The following is a 20725-nucleotide window of genomic DNA, read 5'->3' as shown; positions in this document are numbered from 1 at the left end:
AGAACAGTTCTGTATAGTGCTTGAATGGACTGAGAACCTGGTAACAGACCTATTCCAGATTCTCAGTAGAGAATTAGATGTTGATTTTCCCATATGCAAAGACTTCAGAGGCAGTGGGTTAGGAACTACTGCAACTGTTACATGGTCATAACTGAACATTCCAACTAAATGTGCCTGTTATGTGTAAATAATACCTGTTGCTGTGTGTAGTGCTGCAGATGTAGCTAACATTAGGTCTGAATGTATATAAGTTAGTAATTGAGGCCATACAATAGCTTGGGTGGTTGGTTGATGTGGTTTCACTGGGGAGGCTGAGGTTCAATACCAGGACAGTCCATGTGGTATATGTGGTGTAGATAGTGGCACTTGGGCTGGGTTTCCCACATCAGTTAGTCCACTAGTGCTGTATTTTCTTGTCCAGTGTCTGAGGCTGATACAGTCAGTCCACTTGCAACCTAAGTATGAAGGGACTCAGTCTCACTCCAACAAGTGAATAAAAACAAGTTAGAAATTGGGTATGTTTGTTGTAGTTGTTGTGATGAAATCAAGAATGCTGAGTAGTTGGACTAATTGTATAGAATATATAATGCAAATATGGAAAGCACAGTTCTAAACTGTTAGTATAGTTTCTGACAAGAATAGAAAAGAATGCTGTATTCCAGTGGGAAAAAAATGTTGCAGAAGACTGTTTAGAGAACCAATAGTAAGTAATTGTTAGAATTGAAATTTAGGTGATGGAGGTGGGGATTCACCTGACTTTGGATAGTCTGCTGCTGTATGTAGACTCATAAGAGCAATGAACTCTGATTCTTTAATTAGTTATGCTTCATTTTGTATAGGACTCAATGGTGAGCTTGTCGACTGATTCTTCTTCTGATGATGGTTTGAAACATTCATCGCTCCATGATAGAATAAAGATAGTGTCGCAGCAGTCCACTGCAAGGCCAGGATGTGTCATTCAGTTGGATGCCATATCTGATGCAACTCACGTAAGTTCAGACTATTTTCGTACCATATCTGTACAGTATCTATACACATCATTTTATTATTGCATTCCCCTTATGATGGTCTAACATTTATTACTGTCATTTTTTATAGTATCGATTTCATTTCCACAGAGTTCAGTGTGTAGGTTTTTGCTGTCATATTTTTCTTGTATGTACAGTGTGAAACCATGAACATAATATTAATGAGTACCAGGAATGGCAAAAGACTTTTTGCTTGACTCCTCCTTTCTATGCTTATGTCAGAATATAGATCAGTGCAGTCCAAGGCCTTATTTTACCAGGTACTGGAATTTAATTTGTAGACATTTGGTAGGACTCCTTGAACAGGAGACTGGTTCATCACAATGCCTCTTATCTGCATAGGACATCACAAAGAAAAAGGAACACAAATGTACATTCATGCTATAAATTGTATTCAAACCCACAATCCATGTATTCAAGTGGTGAAAGACAGTACACACCTTAGACTGCATGACCACTGTGATCAGTCAACCCTTGTACTGATTTGTAATGGCATAAGATATCACCAAAACTGCAACTAATTAACTAAACTAACTCCATGGAGCTGAGCCCTTCTTGAGAATCTGCCAGTTGTTCAGCTACTCAAGAATTTCCCAATATTTTATGGAACCCAAAGACTCATTACTGTGTTCACAAGAGCCCTTCAGTTTTCTATCCTGAGCCATATCAATCCAGTGTATACCACCCCATCATATCTCTCTAAGATCCATTTTAATGTTATCCTCCCACTTGCATCTAGGTCTTCCTAGGGTTTTTTTCTTCTGGCATTTCCACCAAAATAATATATGAATTTCTCTGTCCCCTCACATGCTACATGCCCAACCCATCTCATCGAGTTGATCATTCTGCTTATACTTGGTGAAGAGTAGAGGTTATGAAGCTCCTCATTATGCATCTCAAATCTCCCATCACTTCAGCCTTCTTTGGTCCAAATATTCTCCTCAACCCCCTGTTCTCAAACACCCTCAGTCTATGTTCCTCCCTTAAGGTTAAGAGACCAAGTTTCACACCCATACAGAACCACAGGCAAAATTATAGTTTTGTATATTCTAATATTAATGTTTTTAGAAAGCAGACGAGATGACAAAACATTCTGGACTGAAAGGTAGCAAGCATTACCTGAATTCAAAACTTCATCTAAGAGTTAATTTGATGAATTAACCACCATACTTTTGTTAACATTTCAGCTCAGGATTTTCTTTGCAGTAGAAAATATTTTACTTTCTTGAGCAAAATATTTAAATGTACATGAAAGCCTCTTAATCTGAATAAAGGAACTGGAGTGAAACCCTCATTTAAGGCTTCTTTATTGAGTGACAGATTTGAATACTAAACTGAGAATAATCTTAATGGGGGAAATTTGACATTGAGAATGTTGATTTTATGTTATTGAAATTGAAAATTAAATGAGGGAACACCTTAAACTGAAGAATATTAAAGGGGGTTCCACTGTCAGTTGAGGAAGGACAGATTTTTTGCTTTTTAAAGTAAGATTCTGCTGTGATATGAACAAGATTATTGAACATTTAATTCATACTGACTACCTCATTTGAGCATGCATTGCAGTTGCTGCTAGCATGGGACATACTGAGTTGGTTAGGGGGACATCTGGATAATCACATGGCTTCATGAAATTGAGTGCCAAGTTACAAAGTCTGTAGTTAGCTAGGACCTTATCAGTCATGTAGAATATGTGAGGCTGTTCCATCTTTCTTATGACACCTTTTTCAAGTTCCATACTAGTTCCAGTTTGAAGAGGTGTTCTTTTGAGTGACAGTGTCCTGTAAATAGTCTTGTCACAGTTCTCAGCTAATTCATATTCAGTCCCAGTACACTGAAACCTCCATTAAAGTCTTCTTTGTGGACCATTGCATCTGAACACTTAACTGAGGAAAATCTTGAATGGAGGAAATTTAGTAGCATGACTGACTTTGGATTGCTGAAATTGAATATTAAATGAAGGACAGCCCTAAATTGAGGAACATTAAATGGGAGTTCCATGGAGGATTCTTGAAAGAAACCCTTTATACAGGGTCATTCACAAGTCCATGAAACATTTTAAAAATTCGCAATAAATGAACTATGCATCAGATCATGGTAATTCTTATGCCAATAGAGAACGAATTTCTCCAAGTCTTTATGAAAGCCATTGCCTGCTAATCTCAGGGATCTTCGCAACCGTATCACCGCTGCTGCGGCTCTGGTCAACCGCGATATGCTGACACGGGTGTGGGACGAAATGGATTATCGCATAGATGTCTGCCGTATCAGCAAAGGTGAACACATTGAGCATCTGTGAACTATGTAAAGGAAACTTAGTGAGTTTGTCTCTATTCCAGTGTAATAAAATTTGGTATCCGTTGCGTAGTTTATTTATTGTGAATTTTCAAAATGTTAAATGGACTTATGGATAACCCTGTATATTTATGTTTAAGTATGAGCTCCCAGAATGTTTGATGATCTTTGTTCATCCAGACCCTGGTGACCCTTTAGAAATACTGCATATCTGTTCAGGTTCTATAAATGGATGTTTAGTTTTCATTCTTTCCTTCTGGGAAACAGTGTAATTTCCATCAATTCCCACATGACCCAGCACCCTTATCTGTTGACTGGGTTAACAGAATTGTAATGTAATTGTAATGTTATAGGATTGGCAGAACACCCAGTTCCTGCATGTGTTTCAAGAGCAGCTAATTACAGGAGAACGTGCAGAAGAGAAGAATAGTGGTGCACGGGATGTAAGCCGGGACGGTGATCTCAGTCTGATGGAGACACAGCTGGGTGCCATGGTTGATCTCCAGCAGTCTGTAGTATTTGAGGAGCCATTCTACATTGTTGTGCTGGAAAGGACTAACAAGGGTACAGTTGTGCATATGTGGAGGCTTGTGATTGCTTCACAACCAGAACCTGCAGGTAATACATCTCCTGCTGTTTCAAAAACTGTTGCCTGCTACTGTGTCACACTCATAAACTGTAATTAAATTGCTGTAGATAATATTTATTGTGTTAATAGTGTTGTCTTGACAGGAATGTAATGAATGTTATCTATTTACACCGTCACGTCCGTCTTTGATGCAACTTTGCTTACAATTCCTCCTTAATTTAAAATAATATTAAAATTACAGTTACACCGCTACATGTTTTGGCCTTACTTGGCAACCCTCAGGCAACTGTTCACTTGTTGAAACCACTACACTACATTAGTTATTAGGTTAAAATATTCTGTGTTATTGCATTTTCGTCATTCACATTAAAATACATTTGCTTGCAAACTTAACTCTTTATCTTTTCTTGCCCCAATTCCTTCTTATGGCATCCATTTTTTTTTGTGCTGTTGATTGATTTATTTAGCCCTATGAATATCAGCATGGTGTTCTTATCATTATTTTTATGTACACCATTAGTATATGTGTTCCACTAGTCAAGTGTATGTCGCTTGTGTGTGAAGTGATACATCAATGGAACAGGACCCTAAAATACAATATTATAAATGTTATCTGTAGTGAGTTACACAGCGAGATGCAACAAATTTGAGTATAGGCTTGCAGCTGGAAGACAACTGAATATAATGTTATAGATATTTACATCTTGATTCAGAACTATAAGTTTATGCTACCAGATTTTCATTAAATACAGCAATTTTGTATTGACAGAGATGACAGGCAGTATGATGTATGTGCCTGACAGCCATCTTGTGCAAGATGATGATGAACCTGAACCCACTGGAAGATCAGCAAGCACAGCAGGTGCTGACCAGGTGGGCCGTGATGAAAATCTGACACCCGTCCAGACATCTCATGTTGTGATAACTACAACTAAGGTGAGCTGTTTGAGGGAAGAGGAGGAGGAGTCCCTTAGGAACCCATTGAAATGAAAGCAGCTTTGTCACACTGTTAACCACACTGGGGGGGGGGATTGAAATGAAAGCAGCCTTGTCTCACTGTTAACCATACCTGGGGAGGGGGAGTATTAGTGCCCTTGATGCAGATCCTTCGGTCAAAAACTACAGTTAACTCTCGTGTATTTGACATGTATGGTGAATGGGATGCACCAGTTACATGAATCTGCTGCTTGCATGGCAAAAACTTATGGAAACTCAGTGCAGTACAGTGTAGTAGATAAGTGTGTGCTATATTATTATTTTCTGTTTAAAAGTTAGAACAACACATTTCTGCCATAGTTCTTGCATGGGAGTCTTCTTAGATGACATAGCAGATTAAAGGGCAAAAGATTTTGGGTATATTATCACACAGTCACAAATTCAACTAGCTCTACCTGCGTGAGGGAGGACAGTGGGCAGCACTGCTACTGGTGGCAGAGAGAACTCCCACATGGTGGGTGAACATTACAATCCACTGAAACTTTGTTTTTGAAGTAACTTCATAAAAGTCATCAGTTTGCTTTGAAACTTTGCCATTTTTTTGAGAATTATTGTTGCATGCATACAGGATAACTGGGAGTATGTTGTATTCATAATATTCTCCCATGTGCATTGGGTGTTGCCCACACAGACAGAAATCCAACAAAGTAAGCAGCAAGTGATGAGACACTTTAGAATGGTTAAGATATATGTTACTGCACCATCATCTCTCTCTATATTTCTGAAAGATTGGCAGTGACCAATTTTGTATAATGACTGAAGATGCAACAAGTAGTACAAGTCAGGAAATATAAGAGTCTCGATGGTACTGTGCAAGCAGTTCACAAAAACACGTGCACGAAACGTTAGTTGTTGTTTTTTTGTCCAAGTAATGCAAATTTTGAATTGTTATATGGTCACAGCAACTGTAAAGGGAGTTCAGGGTGTTTGTCACTTGTGATAAGTGATAAGAAAGTGTTGAAGACACGTTTGCATAGACTGTTAGCATAAGCTGGCCAGAAAAATTAAATGGCTGAGATTTTAAATGACCCATCCAGATGTGGAATTTTTGATAATTTATACTGCTAAATGTACCAGGTTTCTACCAGCTGACAACTGAACATACTTTAGCTGTCAAAAGTTTACCAGTGTAAAGACAACACATGTTGAAAACAGGGTTCACTGCCAATGCTGTGGCATGGTTACACCTATAACTATGACTTGTTATTACTTTCTTTTTGATAGGTGAACTTTCATTTATACCTAATCATATTTGCATACTGTATGAGACCTAATGTAAGGTGACCCCCTATTTTTCCAATGAGATTTCTGGGGTGCAAAATTAATTATATCATTTAGTTCTGAGTGTTACTTCATCTAATTATCTTCTTCATATTTATTCTTAAGAACCTGAAAATAGGGTGATTCTTATTTTCTGAGTAGTAGTATCTGAAAAGAAACCCCATCTTATATTTAGTCTAATATGGTCATTTGTAGGCTTATCAAGATTCAAATTGCCATACTGAGTTAAGCTGTCTTTGCAGATCTTATGTTTCATTCAAGTTTACAGTTGTATGAAAAATGACCCTAAGTAGTTTGGTAGGTATGTACGAACCTTTTGGAGGAACCCCCTGCCTCTGTCTTCAGGGTAGAAGGGTAAGCCATTATGTGGGAAATGTTTTGGATATATGGTATGGCGGTCTAGGGCCAGGGCTGTGAGCTGTTGAGTAGGAAATAGTGGCTCAGTTAAGGGCTGTTCTGTCAGTGCCCTGAGAATCTCATAACTAAAAATAATATAAATATTCTGTGTGAGACAATTTTTTTGTAGTTCCATTGACAGAGTTATTCAATTATGTATTAATTACTACATGTTTCAGCCTTATTGACCATCCTGAGATATATATACATAAATAAAAGGGTAAATGTAAGAATTATACGTGGTGTGTTCAAAAAGTATCGAACCTTCTTTTTTCCCGCGTAAACCAATGAAGCGCGGGAGGCTCCCTTCTGTGGAGATGTGGAGGGGACATTCATGTGCAATTGTGAATTTTTTCCCGCCTGCAGAAAGCGTCAGTCGCTGGCAGTCGGCCTATGAGTGAGGATGTGTAGTGAGCACTTGTCGGATTCCAGTAAAGTGTAAAATGATGGAACAACATGAGCAGCGATATTGCATCAAATTTTGCGAAAAGCTTGGCGATACCCAAGTGGAAACCATTTGCAAGATTCAACAGGCTTTTGGGGCGATGCCATGAGCAACTCATGGATAAAGGAGTAGTACAACCGCTTCAAAGATGGCCGCACATCAGTGGACAGTGAACCGCGTTCAGGCAGACCTTCAACAAGCCGAATTGAGAATGTCATTGAGCAAGTGCAGACTTTGGTCATGGAGGACCGTCGTATCACAGTCCGAGAACTTGCAAACGAGATAGGGGTAAGCATTGGATCGGTACATTCAATTTTGACTGAGGATTTGGGCATGAGGAGAGTGTCCGTGAAATTTGTACCGAAACTGCTAACAATGGAGCAGAAGCAACGCCATCTGGAAACTGCACAGGACATGCTGGACAATGCAAATAGTAACCTCAACATTCTGAACACTGTGATCACAGGTGATGAGTCGTGGGTTTATGGGTATGACCCGAAAACCAAGATGCAATCGTCACAGTGGAAACATCCGACATCCCCGAGGCCAAAAAAAGCACGGCAGGTCCGCAGCAATGTCAAGGTCATGTTGGCCGTTTTCTTTGACTCCCGTGGGGTTATGCATCATGAGTACGCACCACAAGGCCAAACCATCACAAAGGAATAGTACCAGGAGGTCCTTCGTCGCCTTCGTGATGCTTTGTGATGCAAACGACCGGATCTGTGGACAGCAAAAACTTGGCAGCTCCATCATGATAATGCACCCACCCATTCTGGCATCTGATTCAGACTTTTGTCGCCAAACACAACATCCCTGTGGTTCGTCAGGCTCCCTACTCCCCCGACATGGCTCCATGTGACTTTTGGCTATTTCCCAAGCTGAAAATGCCGCTGAANAGGGATGAAAAATCCTGAACAATTTTAATATTTTTAACATTTAATATTTATCAATATATATGATAAATATATATTTTAGTTATTTTAATATGAAGACGGCAAGGCATGCAGTGAACTAGTTTAACGTAAATCGAATAAGCACCTGAAGATGGCACTTTTGTGCCGAAACATGTAGTGCGAGAGAGAGGAGTGAGATAGATGAGTGTATGCACTGGAAGACGGTTGAAATAAATCATGTACTTTGAAGGGGATTAGGGTTTTGTACCTCCAAATCAATAAATGTATTTCTGCCAACCAAAGGTTCGATACTTTTTGAACACGCCACGTATATACCTCTTATCAGACTTATTTTTCATTTCCCAAGCAAAGGCAAATATTGTAAGCTGTTTGGTTAAATCTGATCAGTAATATACTCATATATTGGTGTATGTGGAGTGTTAAGGAAGAGAGAGTTAAATAAAAAATTGTCAAAATGAGATAAATGTGCCACATAATTCTCTTTTCTTTTAAATGGATCAAATATAACACAAGTTATGTCATGAAGCTCTAGGCCTCTTTCAACTTCCATTTCTTTGGGAGTGCTAGGAGTTCTTTCCCCAGAGGATAAACATATTGAAGCATGAAGCTCCTTATCTCTAGCTAGTGCCAAGCTTTAAGACAGCATGGAGCATTTCTTCCTTTCTGCCTTTGTGCCTTCATGGTGTAGTGTCTGGGTACAGACACCTTTTCACTTTGCTTGTACTGTCTTGGGAACATTGTTAGTATTCAGAATGTTTCTCCCTTTTCTGTCTGTTATGCTACTGTACTAATGTTTGTATTTTCATATCTTACTGCCAATGATTCTCCCTTCTTATTCAGACATAGTATGTAACTTTTTTATTGGCCCCTCCTCAGAAAATAACCTCTTCAATTTGCCTGCAAACTCTTTCCTAATGACCAGACTGTGTTATAGGTCTGCACTCAGGACCTGCCCCTGCCTGATGGAGTGGAAGTGATCCATGCATCTCCTGCTGCTGGACATCTCAGCTCTGCTTCCATCTACCCAGCCTGCTTTGCTCCCTACATTATTGTAACTGCATGTTCAGATAGCACTGTTCGGTAAGCACTTTGTTGTGTTGTCAGTAAATTGAAAGCTTCGAAGTACTCGTGCCTTCATTTCCTTATTTCCGCAGTATTGTCATGCCCCCCCCCCGAGGTGTTCCTACCTTCTTCTGCAATTCTCTTTAATCAAATTTATGTTGTTTAACATCTTTGAATCGTTTTTCTGTATCATTATGTTAAGTTTCTGTGAATGTTAAAATAGTGATAATGCTCTGGACTCTTATTTGACAGGTGCTTGGTTCAAATCTTGGCTGGAGTGCTAAGGTTTTTGTGCTTTCCCTTGGATCCTCCAGGCAAATTCTTGGATAATACCTCAGTTAGACCATAGACCACAACCACCTCCCTCCAAATCCTTTCTAATTCATCATTCATCAGTCATCCTACCATAAATTTTATATAGTCAGAGGTACTAACAGCAGTATAAAAGAATTGTATTCAGAAGAGTACAGTCTTCCAGGTTGTAACACGAAATAGTCCGGAGAGAGCCTAACATTTTGACTGAACATCATGCCATCTTCAGGCTCAAAAAGCAAGAAACCAGCAGAAGCAGGTGGCAAGCTAAGCTTTCCATGAGATCATTCTTTGATTTTGTTGAAGATATTATGTGCAATATTGGGACTGCAGTTTTTCATTAAATTTGCTACCTGCTTCTGCTGATTTCTTGCTTGGCTGGCTAATTCACCCTGAAGGTGGAGGAATTTTGTACCTCTGAACTCTGTCTGAACTACACAGTGGTACAATCCAGAAGACCATACTCTTCTATTCACTGCTGTGTGAACCTCAAATCCAAGCATGTTATATTAATTTTGATGACATGCATTTATTAGTTTATTTGAAGATCTTTGTCAGCAGATAGAGTGTATGATTGTGCATACATGTGAGCAGACATTATTTTGTCAGTAATTCTGATGTAGTAGCCATTTGGAGGTTATTTTCATATGCTCACTGAAATGAACATCATTTCCCCATTACAATAATACAGGGTGGGGCGCAGAAGCTTCCTTTTTGTGAAGACGCACTCTGAAGGGAGGGGAGGTTGCAGAAAAGTGGGGATAGGCTCGGCGAACACAGCAGCCACGGAAGTTTCTGTCTAATACCCCTCAGTAGGAAACATGAGGTGGATGAGTGAGCAGCGTGCGTTTGCTGTCGAAGCCTATTTTTCGAACAACCATTCCTACAGTGGCAGTGCAATGTGCGTTCTGACCTGTCTGTGATAATTTGGGGGGCACATGGTAGCATAGTTGGTTGAGGGGCTATGCTACAAGCTGGATGGCCATGGGTTCAAGTCCCGATGAGGTCATTGGATTTTTTTCAATTGACCTCATCCTTCCAGCCACACTATGGCCCTGGGGTTGACAGCCTCTAACAGAAATGAGTACCAGGAATTAATTAAATAATTTTCCTGGGGAGTAAAGCATGGCCGGCGCGTAAGGCTGGCAACCTTACCGCCATCTTCAAGCCGATTGTCTACATAATGCGGGACCCTCAACGTCTCACAACCCTATGGGCCTTCACGGCCTGTTACAGGGATAGCTTTGCTTACTTACTTTTACTATGATAATTTACTTATTTAACTTTTTGTAACTGGCCAGGTTTTCATGGGGGCATGGTGTAGCTCAGTTGGTTGAGGCACTATGCTACAAGCTGGAAGGTCATGGGTTCAAGTCCCAATGAGGTGAATTTTTTTTTTCAATTTACCTAATCCTGTCAGCCGCACTATGGCCCAGGTCTCAACTCAGCCTCTAACAGAAATGAGCACCAGGAATCTTCCTGAGGGTTACGTAAGGCTGACAACCTCTGCCATCTGTGAGCCAGTTGTCTAAAGAAAATGTGGGAGCCTCAACTTCTCTCCACCCTATGGGCCTTCATGGCCTGTTAGAGGGATAGATTTTTTTATACCTAGTTTCCACATCAGCAGCATGGTTTTCCCCAGAGGAAATTAAAGCAAGACCATGATTCCGACCAGTAGCTTTTAAACAGAGAAACTGTTTTAGCCTGAAACTTGATATGGAAGCCGTAATGTTCTGGGAAACCATGAAGCCTTTTTTTTTCACTTTTCTTACTTTAGCAAATATGTAGTCTGCATGCAGTTTATAGGAAGAGGTTACTCATATTTAAACTAGGGATCCTGTTTCAATGAAAATCATTGTGCATGTAATAGACGTATCACAATGCAAACCCCATTCCAATTTTTTTAAGCATTTCAAATTTATTGTCCTTCAGCTGGCAGTGCAGAGAATCATTGGTCATAAATATATATTGTAATGGGTTTGATGAGCACATTGCCAGGCAACATCTTTGTAAACACAGTCCAATATGCAACAACAGAGGAAGCTGTGTTTTCTGTAGATCCAACTGACGTGCCAATAGATTGGGTGGATAGTTATCACATGATATGTGTTTACTGTAGGTCCATGTCTATTCTGTGGCTATATAAATAAGAGTGACAGAATTTGTTCAAGACAGTTACGAGTATTAGTAGCAACAGAAACACTCAAACAAGCAAGCAAGCAAGCAGTAAACTTGAGGAGTAGAGGTGTACAAGAAGTCAGCTTGTGAAGATTTAACATGTGATTTGAAGACTTTATATGTGCTATAGAGAAGTGATATTGGGAGTATGTGATTTAGTGAGACTTTTATAGTTCCTGTGTTATAAATCTGTGATGTCTAGTGGAGATAGACTGAAGAGAGTAGCTGAAGCACTTTGTAGTGTGAAAATTAGTAACAGTGCTATAATTAATTGTACTTGCGGTCTGTAAATGGTGAATGAATCCAATTACCAATCCGAACCCCGTTTTTAGTCACTGATACATGTGACAGCTGGTGTCAGAAGTGGTACAGATTGGATCAGATTGATCAGATTATTGGATTTACAATTGCAGCACGTATATCACCACATTATGGAGATGGAACAAAGAATGGAACACCTGCTGGCAAAAATCTACGCCAAGATGGATGCCAGTACAAAGGCAATGCAAGAAAAAGCAGACACAACTCTAAAGGAACTAAAGAAGACATAAAAACCAACCAAGGCAAGATGAACATGGAAGTGATGAAAGAAATGATAAATGCTAACCAAGCCAAGACAGGTGTAAAGCTAAAGGAAATGAGAGAAGAGATGAAATATGGCCAAGCAGAAATGAGATCCATAATTAATGCCTGGATAGCGGACATGAAGAAGGATTGAAAGGAGACCATGTCCTGTCAAGTAATGACGGCGGTGTGTTTGGACAGTAAGGAGCTGAATCCGGAAGAAATGAAATCCGAAGTGGAACATAAAGAGGTCCCTACGGAAGAGGCCACAGTGAAATCTTCGGAAACAATGAAGAAGCAGCACAGGAGCAAGCGTCAGCTGCAGGGTGACGCAGAGAGCTGAAGGAACTGACCCGAGGAGATTTTAGATCCTGGAGGAAGTTAGCTGCTGCCTGCAGGAATGTGTCCTATAATGCAACAGTGGCACAGTGCAAGAGAAACATCTTAAGGAAACTTTGGACCCAGGGAAATTGTGGACTGCAGAAAGAATTGGCTGCAGGTGGCCAGAAGATCTCCCGCTGTGCAAAAGTGGCACAGCGCAGGGGACACAGTCGCAAGAGATACAACCAGGATGATGTGATGCAAGAAACCCGGAAAGGACAGATGTTCGGGAAGAGACGTTGGAAGGACGTGGAATAAAACAATAGAATAAGGGACTGAGGCCTAAAACAGCAGCTACGAGGCAGCAAGCAACTAAAGAACCCAGGCAGAAGACAGCAGCTGTGTGTTAAGATCGAGAGAACATCAGAGGAGTTTGACAGGAGGGCTTTAGGACTAGAGTTCATGAAGCGAGCAACCAGAATGTCCAGCGAATTGCAGCAAATCAGGAACTGGAGAGTATGGAGGGGTCAGCCCCCTCCAAAACAGAAGAAAAAGTTACTAGCAGCATTAGCATAAGAAGAGCCGGAAAGGTGGGAGCACCGGCCACTCAGGATAGTTTTTCCCCACCATTGGGAAAAATAAAAGAGAAAATGAAGGAAAACCTTTGGATGATGGTAATGGTGATAACCTAGACTAACTGGAACCTTATAAGGGAACTGCTCAGGATGAGCTGACCTTAAGGAGGGAGCAATGGTAGTGCTTTGAGAATGAACACCATGGAAGAAAAAACAAGCAATGGGAAGGAAGATGAGATGTCACAAAGTGAAATCTCAGAAAGAAGGAATGGTGATACACTGTTAGACTACTTGGGACGAGCAGCCTTAAGGAGGGAGCAGTGTAACGGATTTTATTGACGTGTTGCTGGGCAACAGCTTTGTAAACTCAGTCCAACACGCAACACTAGAGGAAGCTTTCTTTTATGTAGATGTAACCAACATGCCAATAGACAGGGTGGATAGCAATCACATGATATGTGTTTGCTATAGGGCCATGTATGTTATGCGGCTATATAAATAAGGGTGACAGAATTCATTCAGAGCAGTTACAAGTAGTAGAGGCGGCAGAAGCACGCGAGCAAGCAAACAAGCAAGCAGTTAGCTTGAGGAGTACAGAAGAGTACAAGAAATCAGCCTATGAAGATTTAAGGTGCGCTTTGAAGACTTCACGTGTGCTGTAGTTCAGTGATATTGGGAATGTGTGATTTAATGAGACTTATAATTCCTGTGTTATAAATCCGTGAAGACTACTGGAGATAGACTGAAGAGAGTAACATGGAGTGCTTTGTAGTGTGAAAGTCAGTAACAGTGTTATAGTTATTTGTAATTACAACCTGTAAGTGATCAGTAAATCCAGTTACCAATATGAACCCCATCTTTAGTCACTGATACATGTGACAGTACCATATGTGTTCGATCAGTAATGTTAATAAGAGAATATTAAATTGAATGTGTGTTAGATAAGCAATGTTCCCTTGAATACTGTCACCTTTTGCAAGTCATTTTTCTCCCTATGAATTTAGGTTTTGGAAGTGCAAATATACAAAGTCAGGAGAAAGGAAGAAAACTTATGAATGGTGTGAATGGGAGATGATTAGGAAGGATCCAGAGTCCGCCATTGATATTTCAGGTTAGTAAAATCATTTTCATCCATTGTATGTGCGTATGTGAACAGTTTTGAAATTCATGTATTCACAGTTTTTCAGTTGCTTTATTAAAAGATGTTGAAGAAGTTGTTGCTATAATGCTTGTCTTTCAGAGGTTATGATGCATAATTTGACTTGTAGGTCAGCCCCTCAACATCAGTGCTGCGTATAGTGGGCGGATAGCGTGTGCATATAAGTATGGAAAATCATTCACCAGGCCCTCCAAGAATGACCCAGACTCAAGATATGTCAACTTATGTGTTGCGATCTATGAATGCGAGAGCACTGGAGGTAAGAAGTGCCGTAATTCAAGAATGAGGAAATTACATTTTGCTTTCAGTGGGAGAATTACTCAGTAATTCCATATTTCATTTCATAATTCATGACATTGCATTGGTTTTGCACCCTGGTTTTGTTTTGCAAAATAAAAAGAGCACTATGTGTTTTATTAAGACCATTCTTATGCATGAAACATTATATCAAGGAAATTTTTTCACAAACTTTAGATAAAGATTTCATTTGGTATAAAAGCTGAATATGAATAGCCATTGATGAAATATATTTTGCAGTGTTTGCTGAGAACCATTCTCTGTTGTATGCTGTACCTCACATGATCTGTGATATGAAATGTTATAATTCTGTGACACTAGAAATTACGTATAGCTGTTGCTATCCATGTTACTCATGTTATTTCATTGCAGCATAATGCATGTAATGGGATAGGTGGGCGGGAATGATCAGTAATGATTGCTATGGTATGACTTGCAGGAAGTGGATTTAAGAAGGGAATTTTTATTGTGACTGGGTTAGATACCAATCAGATTTATTATAAAAGGGATGTCACAGGTTTGGTTGCATATATGGAATTTAAATTAACCCAAAGAAAATAATGTTGATAGCAAAGGAACGGAGAGTCTGTGAATGTGTGCAAACAGCAAGGGGAATATGGAAATTAAGTGAATATGGACATAATTGAAGTGAATGTTCTAGGCTAACTAGAGTCCTTGCATGTTTCTTTAGGATCAGAATGGGTTCTGGAAGATACAATCCATCTGAAAAACATTCACTTACCTCGGATTCAAGTGGATCCACACCTAGATCTAAGCTACTTGTATGACAGCCGGTTCCTACAAAAGAAGCACCGTCTCAATCACATTATGCAGACATTCTCATCAGAAGATGTCCGTAGTCCACTGAAGAACGGAGACCAAAATGACCACCACACAAATCTGCATAAGACATCTGGTGGTATGAATTTGTAGTAAATACATATGCTTTCCATAGGTATAGTAGCAGGGTATGGACAGTACTTAGAGTACAGTATGTCACATTCAGAAAATACACAGAAATATGGTACTGTTACAGATACACTGAACATTGCAGTAGTACTCTATCTTGCAGTAAGGAAATCTTGGCTATGAGACCAGCTATACTGAATTACTTTTTTAGCCTGCTTTTCATGTGTTTAAAAAATAAAAAGGAGGCTTATGATATCACCTTGCTGTTTGTGTATCAGTTAAACTCCCCCACCCTCAATGCCAGAAACGTGGAATAGTGGAGCCAGAAGAGATCTGTATGTGTGTCTGTCTGTGTATTCTCTCTGTCATTGCTTGGTAAACACATTCCTGCAGCAGCAAATACACAACCAACAACAGAAAAATTGTTGGACATGTGATCTTCTATGTGGTCAATGCCATATGATACAAAAATAGGCAATTTGTTTTTCCCAGAACTTCTTGTTTTTATTGATTTTGTTATATAGCCAGATGGTATCTTATATTATCTTAAATTTGCCCCAGCCTGAGTTTTTGCAATTTATTTTTCACAAATCATCCTGCCTTTTGATGATATAATGTGAGCTATTGAAAGCATTGTTAAATAAATCAAGAATAAACAAGTAGTTAACAGAAACTTGTTCCAAGAGCAAGATACATACACAATTATATACGTACATAATTTCAGTAATTCCTTTGGAATTATACACCATTATTTTCTGCAGGCAAGCCTGCGCAGTGTTCATTTGAACGTAAGGTTTTTATCCACATAAAATGAATACTGTATTTGAAAGTCAGGAGTATTGTAAGAAGAAAAAATTCTTGAAAATTTATGATGTGTGAATTTTTGAAGTAGGTGAGTGGGTTGTTTCACAATGAGAAAGTGTTGTTCTCATTCTTTTTTAAATTTTTTTTAGATATGAATGTGACTTTTAAAAATGCAAGTGTCATGTATATTTACAAGATAAAATTAATTGAACATAATAATACAAAATGTACAGTAACCTGATCATTTGAAAAATAAATTCTGTGAACGAATGTAGAAAAGAAATAGATCAGCATTCTTCATGTTAGTTATTTCTTCTGAGAAACATGATCCAGATATTTCATGTAACTGCCATCTTTTTTTTCCCCCCTAGGTTTATTGGCTGTTCCTAGTTTTAGTACACTGCAGTCACTTCGTAAATCCATCATTGAATGCGGAAACACTTGTCCACTGACTCAGAAACATCTTGTTCAACTTGACTGGGTATCCAAAGAAGATGGTTCTCATATTCTTACTGTAGGAGTTGGTAGCAAGGTAACGAATAGGTCACTAAATCCTCTAGAATTTGTTTGTATAAGGACAGTAACAGTCATTTCTGTAGAGTAACAAGATCTGTGTCAGGGTGCACACAGTTTCCATGTGTTTGCACCTTTGCATTCTGAATGCTCATAACCAAACAACAGTGATGAAAACATTAACATATTTAGTTACTATTATTGCTTTGGTTGTTTTTGCATGCCCTTGATTGCTGCATTTTTAGATGTAGCTCTAGGGTTTCTTTCACCTTACAAATTTATTTGTGTGCCATGTTGTCATTGCTGATTGTAAGAAGTTAAAAAGCACAAGTTTAGTTGACCTTCAATCCATTATCAGATTGTATCAAAATCACTGTAACATTTTTAGACTTGAACATACAGGCTGACAGACATGAGCTACTCTGTATGTGTTCTTTCTACACACTTCATGCAAAGAACACATGCTGTTTTCAAAATTGGTCACACATTAATTTAACCTATTGAGGTTGAGGTTTTTGGGTATACAGAAATATAATCGAGCTGGGATTATTTATAGAAGAATCAACACTTGATGCATAAAGTATTATGCTTCCACTAAGATGCACCGTGGGTATTAGTATTACTGAAGGGTGCTACTGAAGAATTATAAGATAAAGCCAAAAGCTGGACATTGCCACCTCTGTGGAAACATTGGAATTACACATTAAATGATAAGACAGAATAGTTCCGTAAACCAATCTGTTGTCCATCCAAACATTATGCAGAGCTGTAAGTTGAAGTCAGTGGGTTAATTCAGTATGTCCATACATATGAGTATGCCAAGGGTTTTCAAAAAATAAAATGTGATTTTAGTTTAAATTTAAATGGTACAGTTATGTTTTATAGGAATCAGCTTTAGACTAAATGATGTGTTGTTGCCTCATATGGTCGGCTGTTTTATGTTACTGCTTTTAAGGTTCATATAATCTTTTGCAGATATGTAAGAATGCTTCATATCACTGTTTCTTTGTTTACCTGCAAAGCCTGAAATACATATAATGCTTCCTATGGTAGATAAACTTGGGAGCTTTCCTTTTCCTTGGTTTTTCTCCCATGAAAATAGAAGTTGAATTTTTCCAGAAAATGAGATTTGAGAGGCTACCGCTAAGAGTAACTTCTGTGGCATGCTAACAATCAAGAGACAGTGCCACGGTTAGCAGTAAGTAGGTGGTTGTAAAGCTTCCAGCTAGTACATGGTGTGTTCATTAGATTTTGTTGGCTAAACTGGTGAACAGTATATGTACAAGTGAGCTTGGCTAAGTAGGTTTAAATCATCTGTATCAGCTGGTTTATACCAGCTTCTGCTACTGTTATAGCCCTTCCATATCAGGATGGTAGTCATATGGAGCTATTTTTAAGCCATTTTGTAAATGAAAGTAAAGTACAGTGGAACCTCACTTTATGAGCATAATTCGTTCCAGAATCTTACTCGTAACGTGAAACACTCGTTAAGCGAAACAGTTTTTCCCATATAAATTAATGTAAAATACGATAATGTGTTCCATGCCAAAAAATTTTATGTATAACGTTTATTCAAAGGAAATTATATATACATGGTTAAGGAGTGTGAATCATCATCTTTTCTTCTATGCGGAATGAATCAACCTGGAATGCGAGTTCGATTTGCAGGGGGGGGGAATCGAAATAATTAATTTATTATTTATGATACATATCTAATTCTTTTTTACTAGAAAGCTGTCTAGAGACATTTGTTTTTACCAATGCTTCAAAATTTGGTGAAAATGTGACACAGCATTATCATTAAATAAATTTGTAGCCCACATAGCCACTGCCTTATTACTTGTAGGGTGATGCTTCTTAATGTATGATGCAACAGTTTCCCATGCTTTCAGCATTTCTCTTATTGCGCCAGATGATTGTTGCTTTGCTGTTACCTCCTCCTCCTCCTCTGACAAACTCTCCTCCACAACTTCTTGCTGTGAAACAATGCAGCTCCAAATTGTGCAAATCGTTGATGTAGACCGATTGTATGTGCATGCTAGATCAGCCACGCTCACACCTCGTTCTCACTTTTCAATGATTTTACGTTCCATTTCTACGGTTATTTTTATTCTCTTATGGCTATCTTTTTGCGGCTTTTTCTTCGGGGACATTTTTGCAAGGGTTATTAAACTTTGCAAAAAAAAATCATAAATAATATGTCTGAACACAAGTTTGGAAAAATGTGTGATCACAAGCGACACTAAGATGGTAGCAGAATGAGTGCTAAACACAGACTGATGTAGCAAGTGCACAATCTGGGACTTCCCCTCTCGTCACTCGTTATGCAAAATGTCGCTTGTTAAGTGAGTTTTTTTTTACAATTTGTTTTGCTCGTTATGCAAATTACTCATTATGAGAGGTGCTCATTAAGCGAGGTTCCACTGTATAATGTTGTGGTGTTTTTAATTTTTATTTTCCCAGCCCCAGTTTTGTGTGATAGAGTGTAAAATGGCAGAATTAAATGTAGTAATATTTATACAGATGTATGCATTTTGATTATGATCATTTGGGTGACAGTAAACACTGAGCCCCTAAAAGAAAAAGGTAATATTCCTACCTGCTGTTCCAAATGACCTGGATCAGGCTTGATTTTTGTACTCCTGTGGATCTGTGTGCCCACCTTCTTTGCAAATTACTTATATGAACTGAGTCAGTTTGTCATTCTGTATGCTTCAGCACTTCAGATGACACCTGCATGTTCCTCTGAAATGTTGGTATCCGCCTACAATATGCACAGTGTCACAACACTGAAGACCACAAACTGAACAGTTGCTGCCATGAAAACCTGGAAAGATATATTAATGTAATTAACGCAGTTATACATTGAACCTCTTCCTCATAAGTTACATTTTGAATGAGTTTACAGGTGATGCTGTTCACGCCGGTATCAAGTGATCTAGCACAGGCAAATATGAAAGCCATGAAGGAATCCCAGTCTGCAAATCGTCCCATCCTCAGGAAAGCCTCTTCCTTAGCAGCCCCGCAGTTTGTGGATGAAATCAGGTAGTACTCATATCCTTATGAAGTTCACATAGTGGGAGAGTTCTGGTACCATTTTATTGCCTGTATCTCTTTGGATGTTGCAGATGGATGAAATTACGTAAAATAGACTTGGTCACAGCAGATGGTCTGCCTCCACTGCCTATGCAGATCTCATGGGTTCGTGATGGAATACTTGTTGTTGGGATGGACAGTGAAATGCATGTATATTCACAGTGGAAGCCAAACTGTAAGTGACTGCAATTAATTGCTGTATGTTCAATATAATCTGTTCATTTCAGAGACTTTTGCATATAACATACTTCATTGCATAGTGTGCAGCACTTATTTAGTTTATGTACTCATGACATTTTTTCTTCAGTAGTTATATTTCCAGTGTAATTAGGGAGGATGTGATGATTTTTCTGTAATATTGTGTTTGAAAATACATGGTGAAGTAATATACGATGGGGTACCCAAAAGAAACCGAACTAATTTTTTTGTGGACAGAGCTTTTGTAGTACCGCATTTTGCCGCTATGAGCGCATAGAGCTAACATTCCTGAGTCGATAAGCCGACTACCGTTGCTTCAGAAGGTAAGGACTAGTTTCAGCAGAGATTATAGTGACAACTGTTTTGTGTGATCGTCGTTTTTGCAATGGCTGATTTTCGTGAACAGTGTGCGGCGGTGAAATTCTGCTTTTTGCTTGGGAAAAGTGGAACAGAAACTCTTGAAATGTTAAAAACAGCATACAAAGATGATGCTATGGGGAAAACTCAAGTGTTTGAGTGGTTTTCCCGTTTCAGAAATGGTGAAATGTCAATTGATGACAAACCTCGTTCTGGTCGTCCTTCCACGGCCCGAACACATGAAAATGTTGAAAAAATTCGTGAAATCATCAAGGAAGATCGACGACGGACCATTGAGGAAATTGTGGAGCTGTCGGGAGTGACTTGGAGCTCAGTTCAGCGAATTTTGACAGAAGATTTGGGAATGAAAAGGGTGGCTGCGAAATTCGTGCCACGACTGCTGACTACTGAACAAAAACAAGGCCGCGTGGAAGCA

The 20725-nt window shown here is 39.1% G+C and overlaps 1 protein-coding gene across 2 annotated transcripts in view; it reads left to right on the top strand.

Annotated features, from left to right (window-relative positions):
- LOC111873299 (dmX-like protein 2) overlaps positions 1 to 20725 on the top strand; it is a 196670-nt gene that overhangs the window by 60090 nt on the left and 115855 nt on the right. For both annotated transcript variants that reach the window (XM_023867896.2, XM_023867897.2), the window contains exons 16-25: positions 840 to 989; positions 3677 to 3941; positions 4682 to 4848; positions 8879 to 9024; positions 13961 to 14067; positions 14225 to 14374; positions 15104 to 15331; positions 16497 to 16657; positions 19547 to 19683; positions 19767 to 19909. In XM_023867896.2, coding sequence (XP_023723664.1) covers positions 840 to 989; positions 3677 to 3941; positions 4682 to 4848; positions 8879 to 9024; positions 13961 to 14067; positions 14225 to 14374; positions 15104 to 15331; positions 16497 to 16657; positions 19547 to 19683; positions 19767 to 19909 — 1654 coding nt within the window. The remainder of the gene's footprint in view (positions 1 to 839; positions 990 to 3676; positions 3942 to 4681; positions 4849 to 8878; positions 9025 to 13960; positions 14068 to 14224; positions 14375 to 15103; positions 15332 to 16496; positions 16658 to 19546; positions 19684 to 19766; positions 19910 to 20725) is intronic.

Source organism: Cryptotermes secundus, unplaced genomic scaffold, assembly GCF_002891405.2.
Source record: "Cryptotermes secundus unplaced genomic scaffold, Csec_1.0 scaffold167, whole genome shotgun sequence".
Lineage (NCBI taxonomy): Eukaryota > Metazoa > Arthropoda > Insecta > Blattodea > Kalotermitidae > Cryptotermes > Cryptotermes secundus.
This window is presented reverse-complemented; position numbering and strand designations above follow the sequence as displayed.